Source organism: Lygodium microphyllum, unplaced genomic scaffold, assembly GCF_053477565.2.
Source record: "Lygodium microphyllum isolate KBCC unplaced genomic scaffold, Lygodium_microphyllum_v1.1.10 scaffold_207, whole genome shotgun sequence".
Taxonomy (NCBI): domain Eukaryota; kingdom Viridiplantae; phylum Streptophyta; class Polypodiopsida; order Schizaeales; family Lygodiaceae; genus Lygodium; species Lygodium microphyllum.
The window spans coordinates 29,137-47,413 of record NW_028229690.1 but is presented as its reverse complement, the minus strand read 5'-3'; the positions used below and the strand labels follow the sequence as shown (position 1 = coordinate 47,413).

Below are 18,277 nucleotides of genomic sequence, written 5' to 3'. Positions count from 1 at the left end.
GAAGATTTACTGGGCAGCAGCTGTAGGCAGCAAACACAGGTTTGATCAGCCCTGAAACTAAGTTGGCAATAGTGGGAAAGCAGTTGCCACCTTCAGCAAGTGATGTGAGAGTTGGGTGGCTAGGTCTGCCCTGAAAGTGCAGCCTCATGTTTGCTCTACCATGCATAATAAATGCCAAATAATACAATAAAGCTTATTGGGGCTGTAAATAGAAACCAAAAATAAGAATTAATGCAGTATAATTGTTTGTTAATGAGTTAATGACTTTGATTGCTCAACACCTCCTCTTAGGCCCAAAAAGGTGCCCTAAAAGGAGCGAGAGAGACATCTTCCACCCATGTATGGCAAGTAAAAGCATAGTAGGATTCCCAAAGTACGGGAAAGGTTGTTGATGATGAGGAAACACCTGTAATCCAAGAAAGGAAGGAACAACACCTAAAAGAAAACATGTTTGGAAGAACAATAGACAAGTTGATAGCTGATGGTGCCTAAAACTTGACCTCAAGAGAGAAGCCACTAGCTCCGTGTTGGTAATAATGCAAAGGTGTAGCCACCAATTCATGGCTGAAACATCCAAGGCTTTGGTGTGGGTAAATTGTATAGATTTTGGATGGTGGTGTGCAAAATAGTAGAGAGGTAAGCCAAGGCCCTTTTCCAAGGTGTGTGAAGAGTGACCCCCTTTGAAAGTGGAGGAAGAAGATCCTCCTCTGAAGCCCCCCTTTGAATCCACCTTTATGTCTTTGTATTAGGGATCTTTTGTCTCTATAGTTTTTCTTAAAACTCTTAAGTAACGAAGAAAAGTGTGCCTCTAGTCCTTGGGTTGGTGAATAATTGTAATTGCCCTTGTAGCATGTGTTTAGCTCAACCCGTAATGTTGCCTTTCCCACCACTTTCTTTATAATGTTGCTATATAAAGAATCAATATTCGTTATCAATGAATGGCCAACTTTATAGGTAGTGGATTCAAGTGTATTTCAAAATAATGGGATGAACCCAATTTGGTGGTGGCTTTGTGACCTGCATGAGCGAGACAAGGAAAGAGATAGGGAGTCTAAAGCTAATGATTCGTAGCTGTCTATGTATTTGATGACGGAGGAATGACTGCCAGTAGTGCCAAAGAAGATATGAGAGGCTGTGATGGGACAGAGAGCAGATGACTTCCAAAGGTGGCATCCTGAAACTAAATAGAAGAGTGACAGGAGAGACAGATAGCATGGATCCAATCAAAAAGCGAGGGAGGGATATCATGGATGATCTTCTCAATGCCCTCATTAGAATGAAACTTTGTGGAGTCATATGAGGGAGTGGGCATGCGTAGCTCCTCTTGGAAACATGGGTGGGTGACAGCCTCTATGTCTTTTGGTCAAGTGGATTGCAGATCCAAAGGTGGTGATGAACCGCCACTGTCTAGCAGCGAAGCAAACTACGAAGTTGAAGGAATTGAACAACTTTGTCTTTTAAGAGATTGGACCACCAAAAAGGTGGTATCCAGCTACCTCTATCTCTTGGTAGAGCGGATTGTAAGGCCAAGGGCCGTGGAAACTACTAGACGTGAAAGTAGGTTAGGAAAAACCTCTGTAGCCTGTTGTAGTGATCTCTAGGAGAGCTTATTGCCTTGTGAGGTCTTAGAGCCTCCTCTTACTCACAACGGCTTGGGGTGTGTCATATGGAGCTTATTGCCTTGAGCATGGAATGCTGAAAGATGATGCATGACAATCTGTATTGCCTAGAATGACAAGTCGTACAAGGAGTGTTAGGGGGTAGACACATACACTCCAGTGGCATAGGGATCAAAGATCGATGACAATAGTCTTCATCAATAGAGTGATTGTTCATCTTCTCCCAACACCTTTGCCATGATACCATGTCAAGAAACAGTAGGGTTTACAGGGAGTAACACAGAGTGTGTACAACAAACATTGTGATAAAGAACTCAAAAACACAAAAGAAGAATGAACTAATGAATCGTATGAATCGTGAACATTGAATCATAAAGAAGTGTTCACTTAAGGGCAAATTAACTTTTTGCTTTATTTTTGAAGCACAAATGTGATGAGCCCCATGACCCCCTTTAAGCTACGTTACCGCCCTTGCCAAATTCGGTACACTATCACACTACCCTCCCACCTAGCCACACCACTCTCTTGCCTAAACCACACAACCTCCTACCTGGCGCCTGGTACCTCTTTCAACACCTCCCCTACACTCTGCCCTAGTAGCCCTTGCCCTATCCTTTGCTTGCCCCCCCTACCCCAGTGGCCCCGCCCTTCCACCAAAAAACCAAATATCTACCACAAACCAGTCGAACTGTAGCTGTTATTGCTGCCCCCTCCCTTGGCGGTAGCCTCTCTCCCTGCGCATTCGATAGCACCCTTGGAAACTCCCCCCTAAAGACCCACAACGAAAACCCCTAGTTCGATGCCAAAGCACTCTGCGAGTGCCCCCCAGTCACATGCCTTGCATATCACTCTCACAGATAGCTCTTGTCCATTCATGCCATGGAAGGGGAACTAGAGGAGACCACCCTTTTCGATAAGGTCATTGGGAACTCTCTCTCCAAGGCACGACTCTGTGATTGGCTTCTTTCAACCTTGCACATTGGTACCATGCAGATTGCAAAGGCATTATTGATAGGTCAGGGTACTTTTATGGTTTGTCTCACTTCAACAAAGGCAGCTTTGGAGCTTGTTGGCAATTCCACGAAAGAAGTCATTTACATGGTCCTGTCGTACAATGGCTTCACTATTGAGAGCTCTAAGCTCCACAATAGGCTCCCTTGCTATCTAGTCACCTTGCTTTTTCCTAGACTCCTAGTTGAGTATTGATAGTTTGGGCACTTCTCCATGATGGTTGTAGGGGATTTGAAAGTACGGGTGGCAATGGAAGATACCAAGAAAGTATGGGTGGTGCGGGGCTTAAGTTCGGCACGTCAGCATCATCTTTCAAATGCCCTAGTTGTGCAATAGGGAGCATTATTCGGAAACTCCTAGCCCTATCCATGAGTTTACACCTTGCATCCTAGAATATGAACAACCTCCATTATAGTGGGGCACGTGGTCCTAGGGAATTGATTGTTAGGCAAGAGGTGCATCTGTACAACTAGACATCTTACTTCTTTAGGAGCATAAGCTCTCCCCTACCCAGGCCAGTAGGGTGGGGAAGGTACTCCTAGGGAGATCGCACATCTATTGGGAGCACTCCATCGATGCCCACAGTAGGAGTGGAGTTTGCTTGTTGGTTCGGATTTGTTAGCTTATGTGTGAGACCATGGGACGATTGTGGCAGGAAGGGTCCTATGAGTAAGGCTTGACTTGAGGGGCTCTTATCTTTTGGTCCTCAACATCTATGCTCCTACAGAGATTCACGCACACTTTTGGGTGGAGGTCACACCAGGTCTCCTTGCGGTTGACTCTTAGATATCTAGAGACCTTAGAGGATTAGCAGGGCCAAGGCAAAGATTTCCAAGGCATGGTGGAGGAGCTGGAGGCATGGGAGGTTTTCCTTCTTACAGTAGGTGCTCGAAATGGTTGGACGGACCCTATCTTCCACAAACGAGATGGTTCCTTGGAGTTCTCTTAGGGTTACAAGTGGTTTGGTGGCACTCTCTTGGAGCGGTTGGACAGGTTTTATGTTGGGGAGTGGGGGTGCTCAGAGGAGGGCAGTTTGGATAGTTGGTTGGGACCACCCTTTTTTTTCACTTTCTGGTACTACTCACACTAGATGCGCCTGCTTTAGTAGTGGATACGCACTGGTGCTGACCCTAGACTCCATCTATTGACAAGAGGAGAAGAGGAGGTAGATTGAGCAACTTTGGACCAGGGATTGGCGATGATCAAACTGCAGAGGAGGTGATGGAGATTTTGGGGGAGTGGAGTAGGATTTGCCACGCCCTCTAGGCTTGGTAGCAGTGATGGGAGGAGGAGAGGGCGCTTCAGAGAGTTGTAGCAGTCATTTAGAGATTGCTTCAAGAGGCACTTGGAGATCCCACCTTGCACATGTAGGAGCTTCAAGCGCGGGCAGCCCTTGCAGGCTTAGAGGATAGGTGCTCAAAGTTTTCCTTCTACACCTCAGCATCATTTTAGGCATGGAAGGGGGACATGATGTGCAAAGAGTTCTTCCAAGTGCATCAAGCATGTACCGTGGGAGACTAGATTTGGAGTCTTTGCAACCATAATTGGAGGGTACACCCTTGCCCAGAGGAGGTGATGGAGCTTGCCATGATCTTCTACATAGAACCGTTTCAACAAGAGGCCGTATTAGACAGTGCTTCAATGCAGATAGCAAGTGTGGGAGTGTGTCTCGTCCCTTGTGAGACTGAGGTGATGGGATAGGCACTTCTTGAGCCATTCACGGAGAAGGAACTACTTGAGGCTTTTCCACACACAGGATGGGATTAAAATGCCTTGGAGAGGATGGGCTGTCTAAAGCCTTGTTCACCACATATTCGGAGGTTAAGGACCCCTTGCTCCAGGCTCTCCAAGAGAACTTCAGCTCAAGTTGGATGGTGACGTAGTTGCCAAGGGTTTTTGAAACGGGAGGTATGAAACGGGTTTCATAGGTTTCATACAAGTTTCGAAAAATGTTAGAAAGGGGTTTCATTCGAGATGAAAAAAAGTATGAAAGTTTTATATACATATACTATATGACCCATGTGAAGTAGAAAACACAAATTGACATTATTCATTCTATACAATGCAAATCAACATTCAACATAGCATCAATATTTGCATGCATCGTGGTCCACTATCCATGCCCAACATCAACTTTAGTTGTAAAACGAGTCGTCAATATATGCAATCATCATGGATAACAACTCAAAATAAAATTTTGGCAATCCATGTCAACGTGTTAAATAAATCTATGATAAACAATGATTACAGTAGTCCCAAGACATTTAGGTATGAGATTTGTGAAAGTTTAAAATAGGTGTTTCATGTGTTTGTGAAATGCCTAGGTATGAAACGAGTTTCCTAACCTTATGAAATGGGTTCCTTGGCAACTATGGATGTCGAGTTAACTGTTAGCAAGATTAGTCAGTCTCCTCCCTAAAGGGGAAGACCATTTGGAGTTGTCCCAGTGGTGCTTGATCACCTTGTTGTCAATGGCCTCTAAGGCCTTGGCCAAGATGATTGGCAGCAAGCTTCGCCCCATTCTCCCAGACATCATCCATGACACATAGATATGTTTCGTCCAGGATAGGAGCATCCTAGAGAACATCTTCACCTTCTTTGAGGCCCGCTCAACATAGTGACCAGAGGATGGTTATGCTTGAACTAGATTTCGGGAAAGCCTATCACAAGGTTGACTGGGACTTCCTACAAGGTACTATGGCACGATTGGGCTTCCTCCAAGAGTGGATCAAAGGATAGCTGCCATGTACAAGTTAGCCATTAGTATAGTACTCATAGGAGGCAAGAAGGGGGAGTTTTGTTTGGAGAGGTCGGCCCAGCAAGGTTTCGCTTTAGCCCCCTACCTCTTCCTATTCTTTGTAAAGGCAATGTCTTACTTTCTCCACTCAAGAGTGAGCAACTTGCAAGGCCTTCGGCTCCCAATGAGAGAGGCGACAAAGTTGGTGGACTGTGAGTATGCAAGTCTCACCCTCTTTAGTATCACCCCATCATCTTCCACATAGAGGGCCATGTGATCTGCATGCCCTCTATGTGGAGGATGGTGGGGTGATGCTAAAGAGGGTGAGACTTGCATTGGAAGTATTCTGCACAATTGGAGGGGTGAGAGTCAATTGGAGGAAGTTAGTTGGTTTTCTCACTAATCTAAAGTTTACCATTGAGTGGGGCATCCACTTGGGTTTCATGTGGGCGAGCGGGGGAAGACCATCCGCTATCTTGGTTTCTAGCATGGTTGTCAAGTACAAAAAGAACGGTACGGTACAGTACAATAAAACACGGTACTTAATGGTACCTTGAGATTTTTTAAGGTATAGTACAATGAGAGTACATTACTCTATCCTAAAGCATTTTAAAATCCAATTCTTTTTGACAAAATAAGATAGAGAAATTGTTTGAATCTTAAATAATTTAATCCCATGGGAGAATCCTATTAGTGTAAGGAGCATTTAGCTCATCTCGAAGTGCAGTTTGGACAGGAAAAGAAGTATCCATTAACTTGGTACCTCATGATACTAATACATAAGGTACGGTACCGAAAGTACGGTATAGTATGGACCCTTTCGTATCTGGTACTAGTGCAACTATGGTTTCTAGGTGGGTCTCGACATCACCTCACCTTAGTAGTTTCTCCCAGTACTTGACTCTAGAATAAGGAACCTAACATATTGGAGCACAACCCACCTCTCCCCGGTTTCCAGGGCCCTAGTGGTCAATCGAGTTCTCTTAGTGACAACTGGTACGTTGCTTCTTGCTGGTGTTTCTTTTTGTCTTGTGTGGCCTAGCTTCGCCGCATCGTGCGGAATTTTCTCTAGCCTAGTACAGATGTTTCTAGGGACTCCTGGGCCATGGTGGCATGGGTGAGTATCATCCAACATTGCGCTAAGGGGGGGACTAGGGATCATTGATCCTGAGTATTAGAGTTTGGCCCTCTTGGGCAGGCTGGTGATTGTGGGCCCACGCTAGGGGATAGACATGGAAGGTTCTCCCAAGTTCGAGATTGTGACAAGATCCAGATTAGTGAGTGCCCTCATGTCTAGTGGGCTGGCCTTGCCCGTATTGTTAGTGTGTGGAGGTAGGTTTATAGGCTCGCTGACCAGGCGATCCTATCGCAGGCATTTGGATGCGAGCATGGAGTTGAGACTAGGAGGAGCGAGATTGAGGCAAGGATTCCACAGGATTGGTTGGACCCCCCACTCAGGAGCTGGTGTTGCCTAGAGAGGTGTGGGTGGCTAGGTTCTTGTCAATTGGCATCCCCTTATAGGTGGTAGCTAGAGTGGGCGGAACACAACATTACTGAGGCCTTTCAATGGACCTTTTGGCGACGCTTGTGGGATAGTTGGAGACCGCGGAGGGCGTCTTATTTCCTATGGTTATTGGCACATGGAGGCTTGGCAGTTGGGAGTTGGCTGGTTCAGATGCAATAGGACGGAGTCTTCAAGCACTATCTAGTGTAGCGCTTGGAAACTCCAAAGCATTGCCTCTGGTCTTGTGAGGCAGCATAGTTGGTGCAGAGAGGAGGATGCTACATTCTCTTGAGTGGTGCCTAGCTTGGGTTTCATCTCTTGGGGGGCTGGGCAAATTTGGGAGAGCTCTGGACCTTCATCATCCACTCCCTCCGCAGCTGCTGGGACTAGGTGCTGGGTGACTTGGAGCTCATGAGGAGCTTTAACCCCACTTCCTATGTACCTAGTGTGGTCATGATCTGTTCTTCACGATGCAGGCAAGCAATCGCAGGTGGCGATACTCTCCTACTCTGTAGCTTCTATCCCCCATTCCCCCTAGACCACCTTGAGAGGCTTGTATATAATTCCGACATGACTTTGTATCAGCTCCAGCTAGTCTGTTGAGCACATGTACTTCGTTGTAAATTCTTCTGAGTAATATAACTGGCCACTTTTTTCATGCAAAAAAAATGAACACTGACTTATGGTGATACAGGTGACCCTTGTCTCTAGGATTGGTATCAAGGTGAGCAGAGTCAAGTCAATGATGTCCAAGCTTGGAGATGACTGCACTGCCCTGGTTGATCAGGTGGCAGCACCTATAAAGGAATGCTTTGTGGAGGGAATGAAGCACAGTCATTTGGGCAGGGGATCTCAGAGAAGACATCGAAAGATGCTGGATAGTGGTAGAGGGAGTGGAACACATTCCTCAGGAGCTGTCAGTGATAAAGATGAGTTGGTTTGATGAAGATGGCAGCAACAAAAGAGTGACCAGCAGTTAAAAAGTAGTTCTTAGTAATCGCAAAGATGACGGGAGCTCTGTGGGCAGGAGTGAAGGTTATGCAACTGCTTTAAGGGTCTATTCACCTGAAACACAGCTGTAGAAGACTTAGAAAACTGGTCAGAATCATGAAGAAAGGTGCAGCAGTCAGATGGACTTCAGCATTCAAATTGCAAATGTGACAGCCTGTTGCTATTGAAGATGTGCAGGAAGTAGTCACCAGCCTTGAGAAAGTGTTGTGACAGCTGGGTGCCCAGGTCTGCCCTGAAAACTCAGCCTGATGATGAAGAAACAGGGCGCTAATAGCAGGAGAGGAGTGATGAACGACGTGTGATAGAATAATGGGGGGGTGTCAATGGTAACAGTAACAGCCCTATTGCATATTAAATTCCAAATCATACAATAAAAGGATGGGATGCCAACAGGCATGCCAGACTCAAATGGAAACAAAGAGAGTGCAAGATGGCGTGGGTGCAATGCCACATACAAAGCAAACAAGCCAGTTTGAAAACACAAGTAGAGAAGGAAATCAAATCCTGTGCTCAAGTTGCCAAGCAAACCAAGGAAGAATGGGGAGAGAACACTGAACAGATAGACGTAGTAAATAAAGATATCAGAATATTTGAAAACAAAGTTGAGGCAATGACTTGGATGAGAAGGGCAGAACATGTGCAAAAACACTCCATGTAGTGTTTACAGGTTGGCAGGGAAAGGAAAACCCACAAGAGGATGGCAAAACAATGGATAGGATGCAACATGAGATGCGTCATTCATGCATGGAAATAGAGACTGAAATAGGGACACCTGAATATTAAAGTGGCCGTGCCCAAAAGGGAGTTGGACACCCTATCACAACACACCCTATTCCTTCGTCCTTGATTGAGTTCTTCAGCCTTGGCAAGTTCAAGATTGTGAGAGAGGTGGCTTGGAATTATTTACATGTGGCATTTTCCAGCATTGGATGATGGGTGATAGTTGTTGCTACTCTTTCCATTGCATGTGTACAAAGTTCCATCGTTTTTGGGCATGGAACAACAGTGTCAACTTCTTCACTTGTTTGTTACTCGGTCTATCCTCCACCTTGGCTTGGTTTCTCTTAGATAATGGTGTTTCTACAAATTCTAGCTGCATGTATTGTGGATTTGGCACTCATGGTCTTTGTCCTTGTTGAACATTGTGGTCAGGGATGCTTTAGGTGCTCAACCCATTTCTCTTGGGTCCTCTTCCATGGTGTCCCACTTTTATCTCTATAAAGATACCCTTGCACTCTGCACTCTTCTTCTAGCAATGATTGAACTTTGCTGCTCAATGTTTCCTCCCTTCCTCCAACATATCTGTGATTCTTTATCACCTTCAAAGATGCAGTGACCCTCTAGTTCAGCAGCCCATATCTGTAAGAAAATGGTAGTGCCAAGCAGAGAAAACAGAGTGTATGACACACATGATAACACAATCTGATGAACAGTCAACAAAGGGAGACTGTATAGAATTTAAGAATGATACAAAGGGGCCTCAATCTTCCATGTCTCCAGGATTGTGGATGAGGTGAGATGATGGAGTCGGGGACCATAAAAGCAGCTCCAAGAGTGTGTCATACTCGGGAGGGGTGGCAATGATGGCAGTAGGACTGCAAGAGTGGAAATGCAATGGTGCACCTAGGGGACAGCAACAGCAGCATGTCACTCAATGATGACAGCAGCAGGTACAAAAGCAGGTCCACTTGGCAATGGGAGTGGGTGATGGTGACGCAAGTTGAGAGGTTGTTGTGCAGGGCCGGAGGATATAAATGCGGCAGGGAGAGTGTTGTGACAACTGAAGAATGGTAGAAGGTGAAGGCAAAAGCTGGTGATGGGAATGCTCATGATTGCCTTTTACAGAAATTTTAAAATACTTTAATCTATTCTAAAATAAATCTTTTGGGTTTTTTTGGGAGTTAATTTTAGGCCTTTTGTCCTATTACTTTAAATATCTTTTTCTTTTTGAATTTTTGGAGTTATTTTTAGACCCAAAATTTAGTAATTGTAAGATTAATCGAAGCCTTAATTTTCCTTTTGCTAAACACCCCTTCTCAAGCCCGAAAAGGTACCTAAGGGAAGGGAAAGCATAGCTTTGCTCTCATTTACCCAAAAGGTCCCAACCCAAAGAGACCAAGGTGTTGGACCAAGGGTGTCATTGAATATTGCCCAAGGGCCTGCTAGGATTGTAGAGGCGATGCATATCTTCTTTTGGGTAGCCCATTTTAATGGCCCATGGGTCTTTTTTGGGTAGACTTCTATGTAACTTTATAAGGACAACATAGTGCAAGTGTGTCATAGATGAAATAATGACAAGGTAATCAATCACAAGGTAAAGATTTGCTTGCACACAGCACAAGAGTTTTCATTTGGGGAACCACACTATGGGTTTTTTCATTGTCCCAAGCACCCAAGTTCACAAATTTCAATGCTTTGCAAGGGGTAATGCCCGTTGGAAATATGCATGCTGTAGGTGTCACTTGAGCAGTGCCTTGGCAAGGGAATTGTTCACATACTAGAGCACCATTTTACAATAATGATCATGATACAAATGGAAGATGATACAAGGAGATGATGAAATAGTGACAATGGCCATTTTTCTACTAGCTTGCTTGCTTGACAAAGATAAGCAATAAATTTGACATGGGGCTTTTAATGGCGATGTTTGAGCATGGTTGTGAAGAGAATGACGTCTATGGTATCCCCAAGGAAGGCTTGTAACTTGCCTTGGCAGTCACAGAAGAAGTTGCTAAGGGAGTTCCTAACTATCCATCTCTCTAACCCAACCAAAACTGATAGGTCCTTGCAATGTAACTTCCTAACTAAAATGCAAATCAAACATAAGTAGCTGCATGAGACTTTAGGACACACGTACCTCTATTTCAGTGAAGATGCTCTTTGTGCTTTGAGAAAGAAGAGATGTGATGGCCAAAATGTAGGCAAGCTTAAGATGTAAGATAGTCAGGGAAAGAATGTGCAACAGAAGGGAGAGACAAGTTGGGTGAGCCACTTTGCGGAGCCTTGTGGGATTCAAAGATATGTAGATGGGAAGGGGGGCTACATCTTGGTTAGTGTCATAGGCATTTGAACCAAGGGAGGCTTGACACTCCATGATCCTCTAGACCAGATCATCTCGTGGGAAATGAGCCACATGTACAAGAGCATGATCTCCTCTCGGCTGCCAAGAAGGTGCAACATTGTCCTCTCTAGGGGGGTAGAATCTCTGGATTCAGGCAAAGTACCATTGGCCTTCTAGTGACATTCTTTGTCAAAATGGCTTGCATTTTGACAATTGTGGCAAAATCTAGTTTTCCTGGGTATATATTGCCATCCGAGCTAGATTTGAATGGGAACTAATTTGTTCATTATCAGTTGTGTTAGAGTGTTGTCTTTCCCACTCGCTGGCTTGCCTTTCTGAAAAGTGGATACCAGAGCCCCCTTTGAAGCAAGAGAAGGAATTATTTGTGTTCTTGGTCAAAGAACATTGCAAAATGCAAGATTTGACACCCGAACACATGCAAGGGGGGAAATGGAGGCTCTGAAATAGTTTGTTGCATAAGTTTGAAATGCTTTGGGGGCACCTTATTAAAAAGAATAGAGTGACTTGGTTGTCATCATAATTTGAAGGGCCATTGATAGTGATTCACAAGTAAGCGCCCATCCTCGGCAATTTGATTGTCAAGTCATCCTTCTCAGTCATTTTGAACCTAGGTGGTTCTTCCAAGAATGGTGAAAAGGAGGATGGTGGATTGGAGCAATGGAAGATAGAAGAACAGGTAAAGGAAGTGGAATTGCTGGGTTTTGCATGTGAGATGGTGCAACAAAAACAAACTTAAGAAGAAGTTACAACATGCCCTTCTATCTCTAGAACCTCCATTTCTCAAATTCAAACCCTGGTATGGGTCGAAGTATGTGTGATAAGTTATGCCCAAAACCTGCTTCTTAGTGGAGTAACAAAGGAAGGGTCAATGGAATATGAACCATACATACCTGATGCTATGGCAGATATGAAGGCGTAGGATAGCTTGACATCCCCATGTTGGCATGCCGTTGAGCTTGTGGCCCTGCCATTGTGCAGGCTGTTCTGAGTATTGTGGAGGGGTATTATGAGGATAATTTGGTGCAGAAGGATTGCTTTTATTTGCTTCTTTGCAGTGTCTCTCATATCACTGCCTCAAGACTTCCAAATTTTTGTCGTTCGATATGGGGTAGAATCCCATGGGAGGGAGATCTTCCCCTTCAGCCCTGGAGGATGACTAAGGGTACCACTGCCTTTGAGCCTGTAGAGAGGGGAAAACAAGATTCATGGGGGAGAGAGCTTTGGTCACAAGGATGAGACATCTCTGAAAGTGTTTTCGTGTGCTCTTGAATGCCAAGTTTTGTAAATCTAGGCTTTGGTGTTAAGAGCACCCAAGTCTGATACCATGAAAGGAAATGGAAGGGCAAGCAGAGTCTATGACACACAACAGCACAATTTGATGAATGCTCAACGAAGAAGAGTGTATAGAAATGTAAAATGATAAAATGGGCCTCAAGCCTTCGTGACTCAAGGATTGGGTTGACATGAGCTGATGGGGGAGTCAAGAGATGCTAGAAACAACTCCAAGTGTGTCATACTTGAGACATATACAAAACACAGCAACAGCAGCATGTCAGTAGATGGATGACAACAGCACATCTAGGGCTGCAAAATGCAGCAGTAGACAGCCTCCAGCAGCAGGTTGAACAGCAGCAGGTCCTTCTATTGATGGAGTAGATGATAAGCAATCCAGACTGAGAGGTTGCTGTGCAGGGCTGGAGTGTTAAAATGCAGCAGGCAGTGTCGTGATGAATGCAAGGCAGGCAGAAGTTGATGAAGGTGAAGGCATACCTTTCTAGAAACTTTTGAGTCTTTTATTGTACCAGTTCAAATATGTTGTCACATTTCGTTTTGAAATAATTTTTTTGTGGTTGTTTGGGAGTTAATTTTTGGCCAAAAAATAATAGTATTTTTTAGGTTAATTTAGGCCTTTATCATGCCGACACCTCAGACACCTTATCTGTGTACAGACAGACATTGTTCACGTGCTCAACATCACAGACAGCAAGTAATCAGTTGGCATGTCTTGTAGACTCTAATTTATTTTGGTTACTATCCTCCAGCCAGAGGCATCATAATCTTCTGCATGAGTTTTCTCTCAAGAGATGCAGTTTCTCTGCTTCCTCATTGTCTTTTCAATCAAGGTATTTTGTTACAGCAACTACATGTCCTGGAATGCTGATAGAAATGCTTGTTGCAGATATTTACTTGGCCGTATCAAAAATCATTGTAGCTTGCAACCAGAGCAAGTATCTCCAAACACAGCTGTAGAAGGATTTGCCAAGGCCCTGGCACTTGCTTTCAAAGAGTTTGGCAACAGAAGGTATGAAGTTTGATGTTTAAATTTTTGAACATGGCTTCGTGTTGTGTGGTTGCAAATACTTTGGTTAGGCTGAGTCCATAGATGAAAAGGTCAATACAGCAACCATGTGAACAAGATATTGTGATGCTTAAGTATTGAAAATTCAACTCCAAGAGGGAGGGATACTTGTTCTTTTCTCAGGAAAAGAGATTCTATTATTTAACACTTGGAAGAAATCCCTGAGGTAAAATACAAATTACAATGTAGGCTCTATAAGGGACTATTAAGTATATTATAAATACAATGGTTGTGTGAACAACCAATATGATAGGTTGTAATGGTAGACCTCATATTTCTCTAGGTTAAAGAAAACTGCTAGAATCTTATGTTGGCATAAAGCCTTTCTCCTCCTCATCCACTCAGAGTCGTGCCCTGTAGTCTCTCCCATCTCCCATAGAGCACCGAATGCCTGGTCTTGCATCTGCTTACATGCATTTAACCATTGCCTATGCTGCTTGGAACCATCCTACCATTTGTGTGCTAGTTGACTTCTAACTTGGGATTAGAAACTAGCTTTGAGATAGTGTTGAAATAATGTCAGGTTATCATATTAGGATTAAAATTCTGTGTCCTAATCTCAGTTGCATTCCACAATGAAATCTCAGTGATAATGCCTTTGAAGGAACATGTTAATGCAACTTGAGATTCTATTTTGCTGATATGATATACTGGTTTGGTGGTGTAGTGCTGTTGTCCTCATGATTGTGCAGTCCGAGGAAAGAAATATGTATGACCAATACTGGCTTAGCACGAGGCTGTATGAATTATATCCAGAAATCTTTGATTACTTTCTAGAAATGACTTTATCTTGCAAATAATGACCTTAAAATTTCCTTTGCATAACACAAAATGAGTGGTTTACCATCTGTCATCTTAACCAAACCCACATATGGAATTACTACAATTCGGAGAACACTTGCAGAAGTATACTCAGAAGCAACAATCAATCTGGATAATAACTTAGTCATGTGAGTATCATCGCTTTTGAATAAACATCACCAAGCTTTATGTGATAGCATCGAGTACATGTCTGAATCTTTAAAAAACTTACATGCTGACTGTATGGGTTGCAGTGGGAACCATATCGTGGCAGTAGCTTACTACCGTGCTGGTTATGATCCAAAGGACTATCCAACTGAAAATGTTGGTTATAAAACGTGTATATAGGTTAAATGTGAAAAGGCAGTAGTTTTCTTCAGTCCAGTTCATGACCAGATCAACATCCTTATGTTCGGTAGTTTTAATTTTTCAGGAGTGGAGTGCAAGGACTACAATTGAAAGATCAAATGCTATCAAGTGCCCAAATATAGCGTATCATCTTGCTGGTACAAAGAAGGTTCAGCAAGAACTTGCCAAACCTGGTGTACTTGAGAGGTATCTTGCTGACTGCCTGATTGATCTAGGCTGTTGTCTACCAAAAGATGTGCTTTGAGACAAGTAAAGCTCCTGCAAGTTCAGATTTCTGCAGGATACAGAGACAATTGCCAAGCTTCGAAAGTGTTTTGCTGGTTTGTGGGGACTTGATGATGATGATGCTATAGTGGATGAAGCCATAAGAAGCCCTGATGCATTTGTATTAAAGCCACAGCGCGAAGGAGGAGGTAACCTTTGAACTTCACTGTTGACCTTTAGGGGTCACTAGGTTTGCTGATTCTATTCTTGCTATTCTGAACCTCTGCAGGAAACAATCTGTTTGGTGAGGAACTTAAAAGGAAATTGATAGAGCTGAAAGAGGATCACACAGGGGAGTCTCGTGCTGCTTACATTCTAATGCAGAGGATTTTCCCCCCAATTCATACTACATATTTTGCACGGAATGGCAGATTTAGTGCTCAACCGGCTGTATCTGAGCTAGGAGTTTTCTCTGCTTATTTGAGGTATTTGGTCTTCATCCCTTTTTGGTAATACAGTGGAAACAAGGAAATATGTTTATGAAGTTCTGACTTCTGAGAGCTTTTATGTGCAGAAACAAGGAAGAGGTGATCTTAAATGAGCATGCCGGTTATCTGCTAAGAACAAAAGCATCAACCACTAATGAAGGTGGAGTGGCTGCTGGTTTTGCTGTTCTAGACAGCGTATACCTTGTTGATGAGTCAATGAAATGATGGAATTAATGACGCCAAAGAGGAAAAGGTGGACTAAGTTGGCAGAAAAGATAGCATGTTGAATGCTGCCCAGTTGGATTGGCTGCTGGTTTTGCAGTTCTCAGTTACAGATTGTGCCTTGTTTATGGGTCAATGAAATGGTTAAATTTATGGGCCTCCAATAAGCAAAAGATAAGCCAGCATAGCTAATTCAGTGGAAAATACAGCATATGCCTCGTTCACAGGTCTATGAACTGATAAAATTAATAAACAGTCAGTAAAGAAAAGTTCAGCTAATGCAGTGGAAAAGATAGGATGTTGAATGCTGCCCAATAGGAAATTGTGGATCTGTTCTTCCCTAAGGTGAATACTCTACTTTTACTCTAATGTGACATAATATCAAAACAAATTGAATCATGATGTTCCAAAGGTATAGTTGCACGCTTATATAAAGTAGATGTCATTGTAGAGATGCTGTTAACTATGAGATAAATGTAACTTGGTCTATCTTGATGCATACAAGTTATCTCTCTTATATATACAAGAAAGTGTAATTTGAACTTCCAATAGATCCCTAATAGTTACTGATCAAGATACTGATATTGGATTCAAACTACATAATATACTTCTCTCAATATTTTTACATATTTTGGAAATTCTATATACATGTAATGCACCAAAAAGTTAATGTTTAATTATTATGTTTGTGAGTCAAAAGAAAAAAGCCAACAACAAAAAAACCTGCATTTAAGAAAAAGGTTGTACATATATTTTTTAATGTAAATAGTTCATTCGTATGAATGATAGGTTACTCTACAGAGAGAAAGAAAGAAAGAATCTTATATTTACATCTACAAAAGGCCAAATCAGCCTATGAGACCAAAATATTATATTTGAAAAGTCCACGGATTTTTCCATGTTCCAAAATAGCTATCATCTAATGCTATGACTATCTAGATAGGAAATAAACAATGAACAATGCATCGGTAATGAGTACAAAATGATGTTTAAGCTAGATACAATGTGAAATTGCTCAAGAGGCACTCTCATCCCAAGATCTCTCTCATGGGTTCTATAGTAAAGAATGAATGAATGAATGAGACAAGGAGCGATGCACATTAAAGAAAGAAAAACTAATGACCTTGGAGAGAGAGAGAGAGAGAGAGAGATTTTAATAAGAATGGGAAGAGTTTAGAGGGGCACTTATTTGTTTAATAAAGGAGACAAGGATAGACTCAAATTAAAAAAGAGAGGTGATCTCAAGAGGTCTTGTTATTGGCATTGTTTAATTCTTCTAAGAATGAAACCCAATGAGAAGTTATATTTCTTTATATATTTTATTATGTACAGAAGGAAAAATTTCAATCTCATCACCAATAATGTCTAAATGTAATTGACTTTAAAAAAATGTAACCTTCTTTTTCTCCTCATTTTTCCATATTGATAGTATCATCTCTATATCAAACATTGCTCTTTTTAAGTTACAAGCTAAAAAGGGTATAAATAGCAACACACAACCTTGGATGTTGCTTTGCAAGGATTGTGCACAAGGAGTATTGACCATAAGGGGGTGAAAAGTGTGATTGAGCAAGATGGAGTATTTTCAATGACTTAAAGTGAGAGCTATCCTAAGTAGAAGGAGGTTTGGGTTTCCATGTGGACAAGAAACTCTTCTACAATACAATTGAACAAGGGTTTTTGCCCATACAACAAGTATGGGATTGAGAAGCACATAAACCCCTTCACTCTTAATAATCGAATCATTTTGGAGAAACAAGGTGTTGTGTAACAAGTCTATCTAACGAGCCTTTGATAGCACAATTTTGGTAGTATATAAAGAGATGAATCTAAGTGCTTTGATCTGAAACGCCCAAGGAAAAGTTCACCCTTGCTAGGGATGCTCCACCTAATTCCCACAAGGATTGTCAACCTAAAAAGGGGTCCTAAAAGGCTTCAAAAGTCTCTTAACAAAGTTTCCAACGTTGATTATGGATAGTTGCTTATGTAAGACAACCTGAACCAAAGTGGACTAGTATTACACTTGCTTCAAAGATAGTAAAAAATAAGAGGAAAGAGTGTTCACAATTGTCCACATTGTCAACCTTTCTAAACTTGCTCAAAAAGATTCATTGTGTGATAAACTTTTGGAGGAAAGAGCTACATATTTCAAGTTAATTTGAACAAGACAACATGATACTTGATATTGTTAGTATAAGGAGCTCGCCCATCGGCTATCTAGGCACACTTTTGGCGGTCTATCGAGCAACGAATCTAAGCGTCGCTACTTGGCACTCCCATGGAATATTCCGGGTTTTGTCGCCTAGGGTTTCTTGAATCCGCCTCGAAATGAAACGTTCACGGCGAACCCACTAAGATCGACTTGAAATTTAGGCTCCTAGTGGCCAAGGTCTCCTAACAACATTCTAGCATTAGATCTTGGGCATCCTACTTTACGCAAACATACCCAAGTTAAAGCAGATCCATGCCGCACTTGGTTCAAAGAGAATGGGAAACGAGAGAGATGCACTACTCAACCTCTCTACCCGTAGGGCATAGTTCCATTCCAGTCCCCTAGAACGGCATGAATCAGGGTTCTAATCTAACAATTCCTAAGAGTTGTCTGTGAGAAGCCTCCCAGTTCTCTGGGACCACCTTGCCATAGGGCAAATCCGTCGTGGGTCTGCCCACCCGCTTCCCTTGATAGCTTTAGTTTTCTAATTAGGTCATATCACATTTATGTGCGACACTTAAAATCAACTTCATTAATTAAGCCTTTAGAGAAACAGGGTTCGTTCGCATAACTTATAGCACAGATATGAAAATAGAGCAAGCAATCTATTGACAAACAAGTTCCTTAACTTATCTTCAAGTTAATCTTTGTCTCCCGT

The 18,277-nt window shown here is 42.6% G+C and overlaps 1 protein-coding gene across 3 annotated transcripts in view; it reads left to right on the top strand.

The window, feature by feature from the left end:
* The window catches only part of LOC148008298 (glutathione synthetase, chloroplastic-like), an 85,365-nt gene extending 69,559 nt beyond the window's left edge, over positions 1-15,806 (top strand). For all 3 annotated transcript variants that reach the window (XM_087674333.1, XM_087674332.1, XM_087674334.1), the window contains 8 exons: positions 13,144-13,266; positions 13,991-14,075; positions 14,197-14,273; positions 14,379-14,448; positions 14,558-14,679; positions 14,764-14,906; positions 14,987-15,182; positions 15,272-15,806. In XM_087674333.1, the coding sequence (XP_087530459.1) occupies positions 13,144-13,266; positions 13,991-14,075; positions 14,197-14,273; positions 14,379-14,448; positions 14,558-14,679; positions 14,764-14,906; positions 14,987-15,182; positions 15,272-15,410 (955 nt within the window). In that variant the 3' untranslated portion in view covers positions 15,411-15,806. The remainder of the gene's footprint in view (positions 1-13,143; positions 13,267-13,990; positions 14,076-14,196; positions 14,274-14,378; positions 14,449-14,557; positions 14,680-14,763; positions 14,907-14,986; positions 15,183-15,271) is intronic.
* Positions 15,807-18,277: the final 2,471 nt, after the last annotated feature.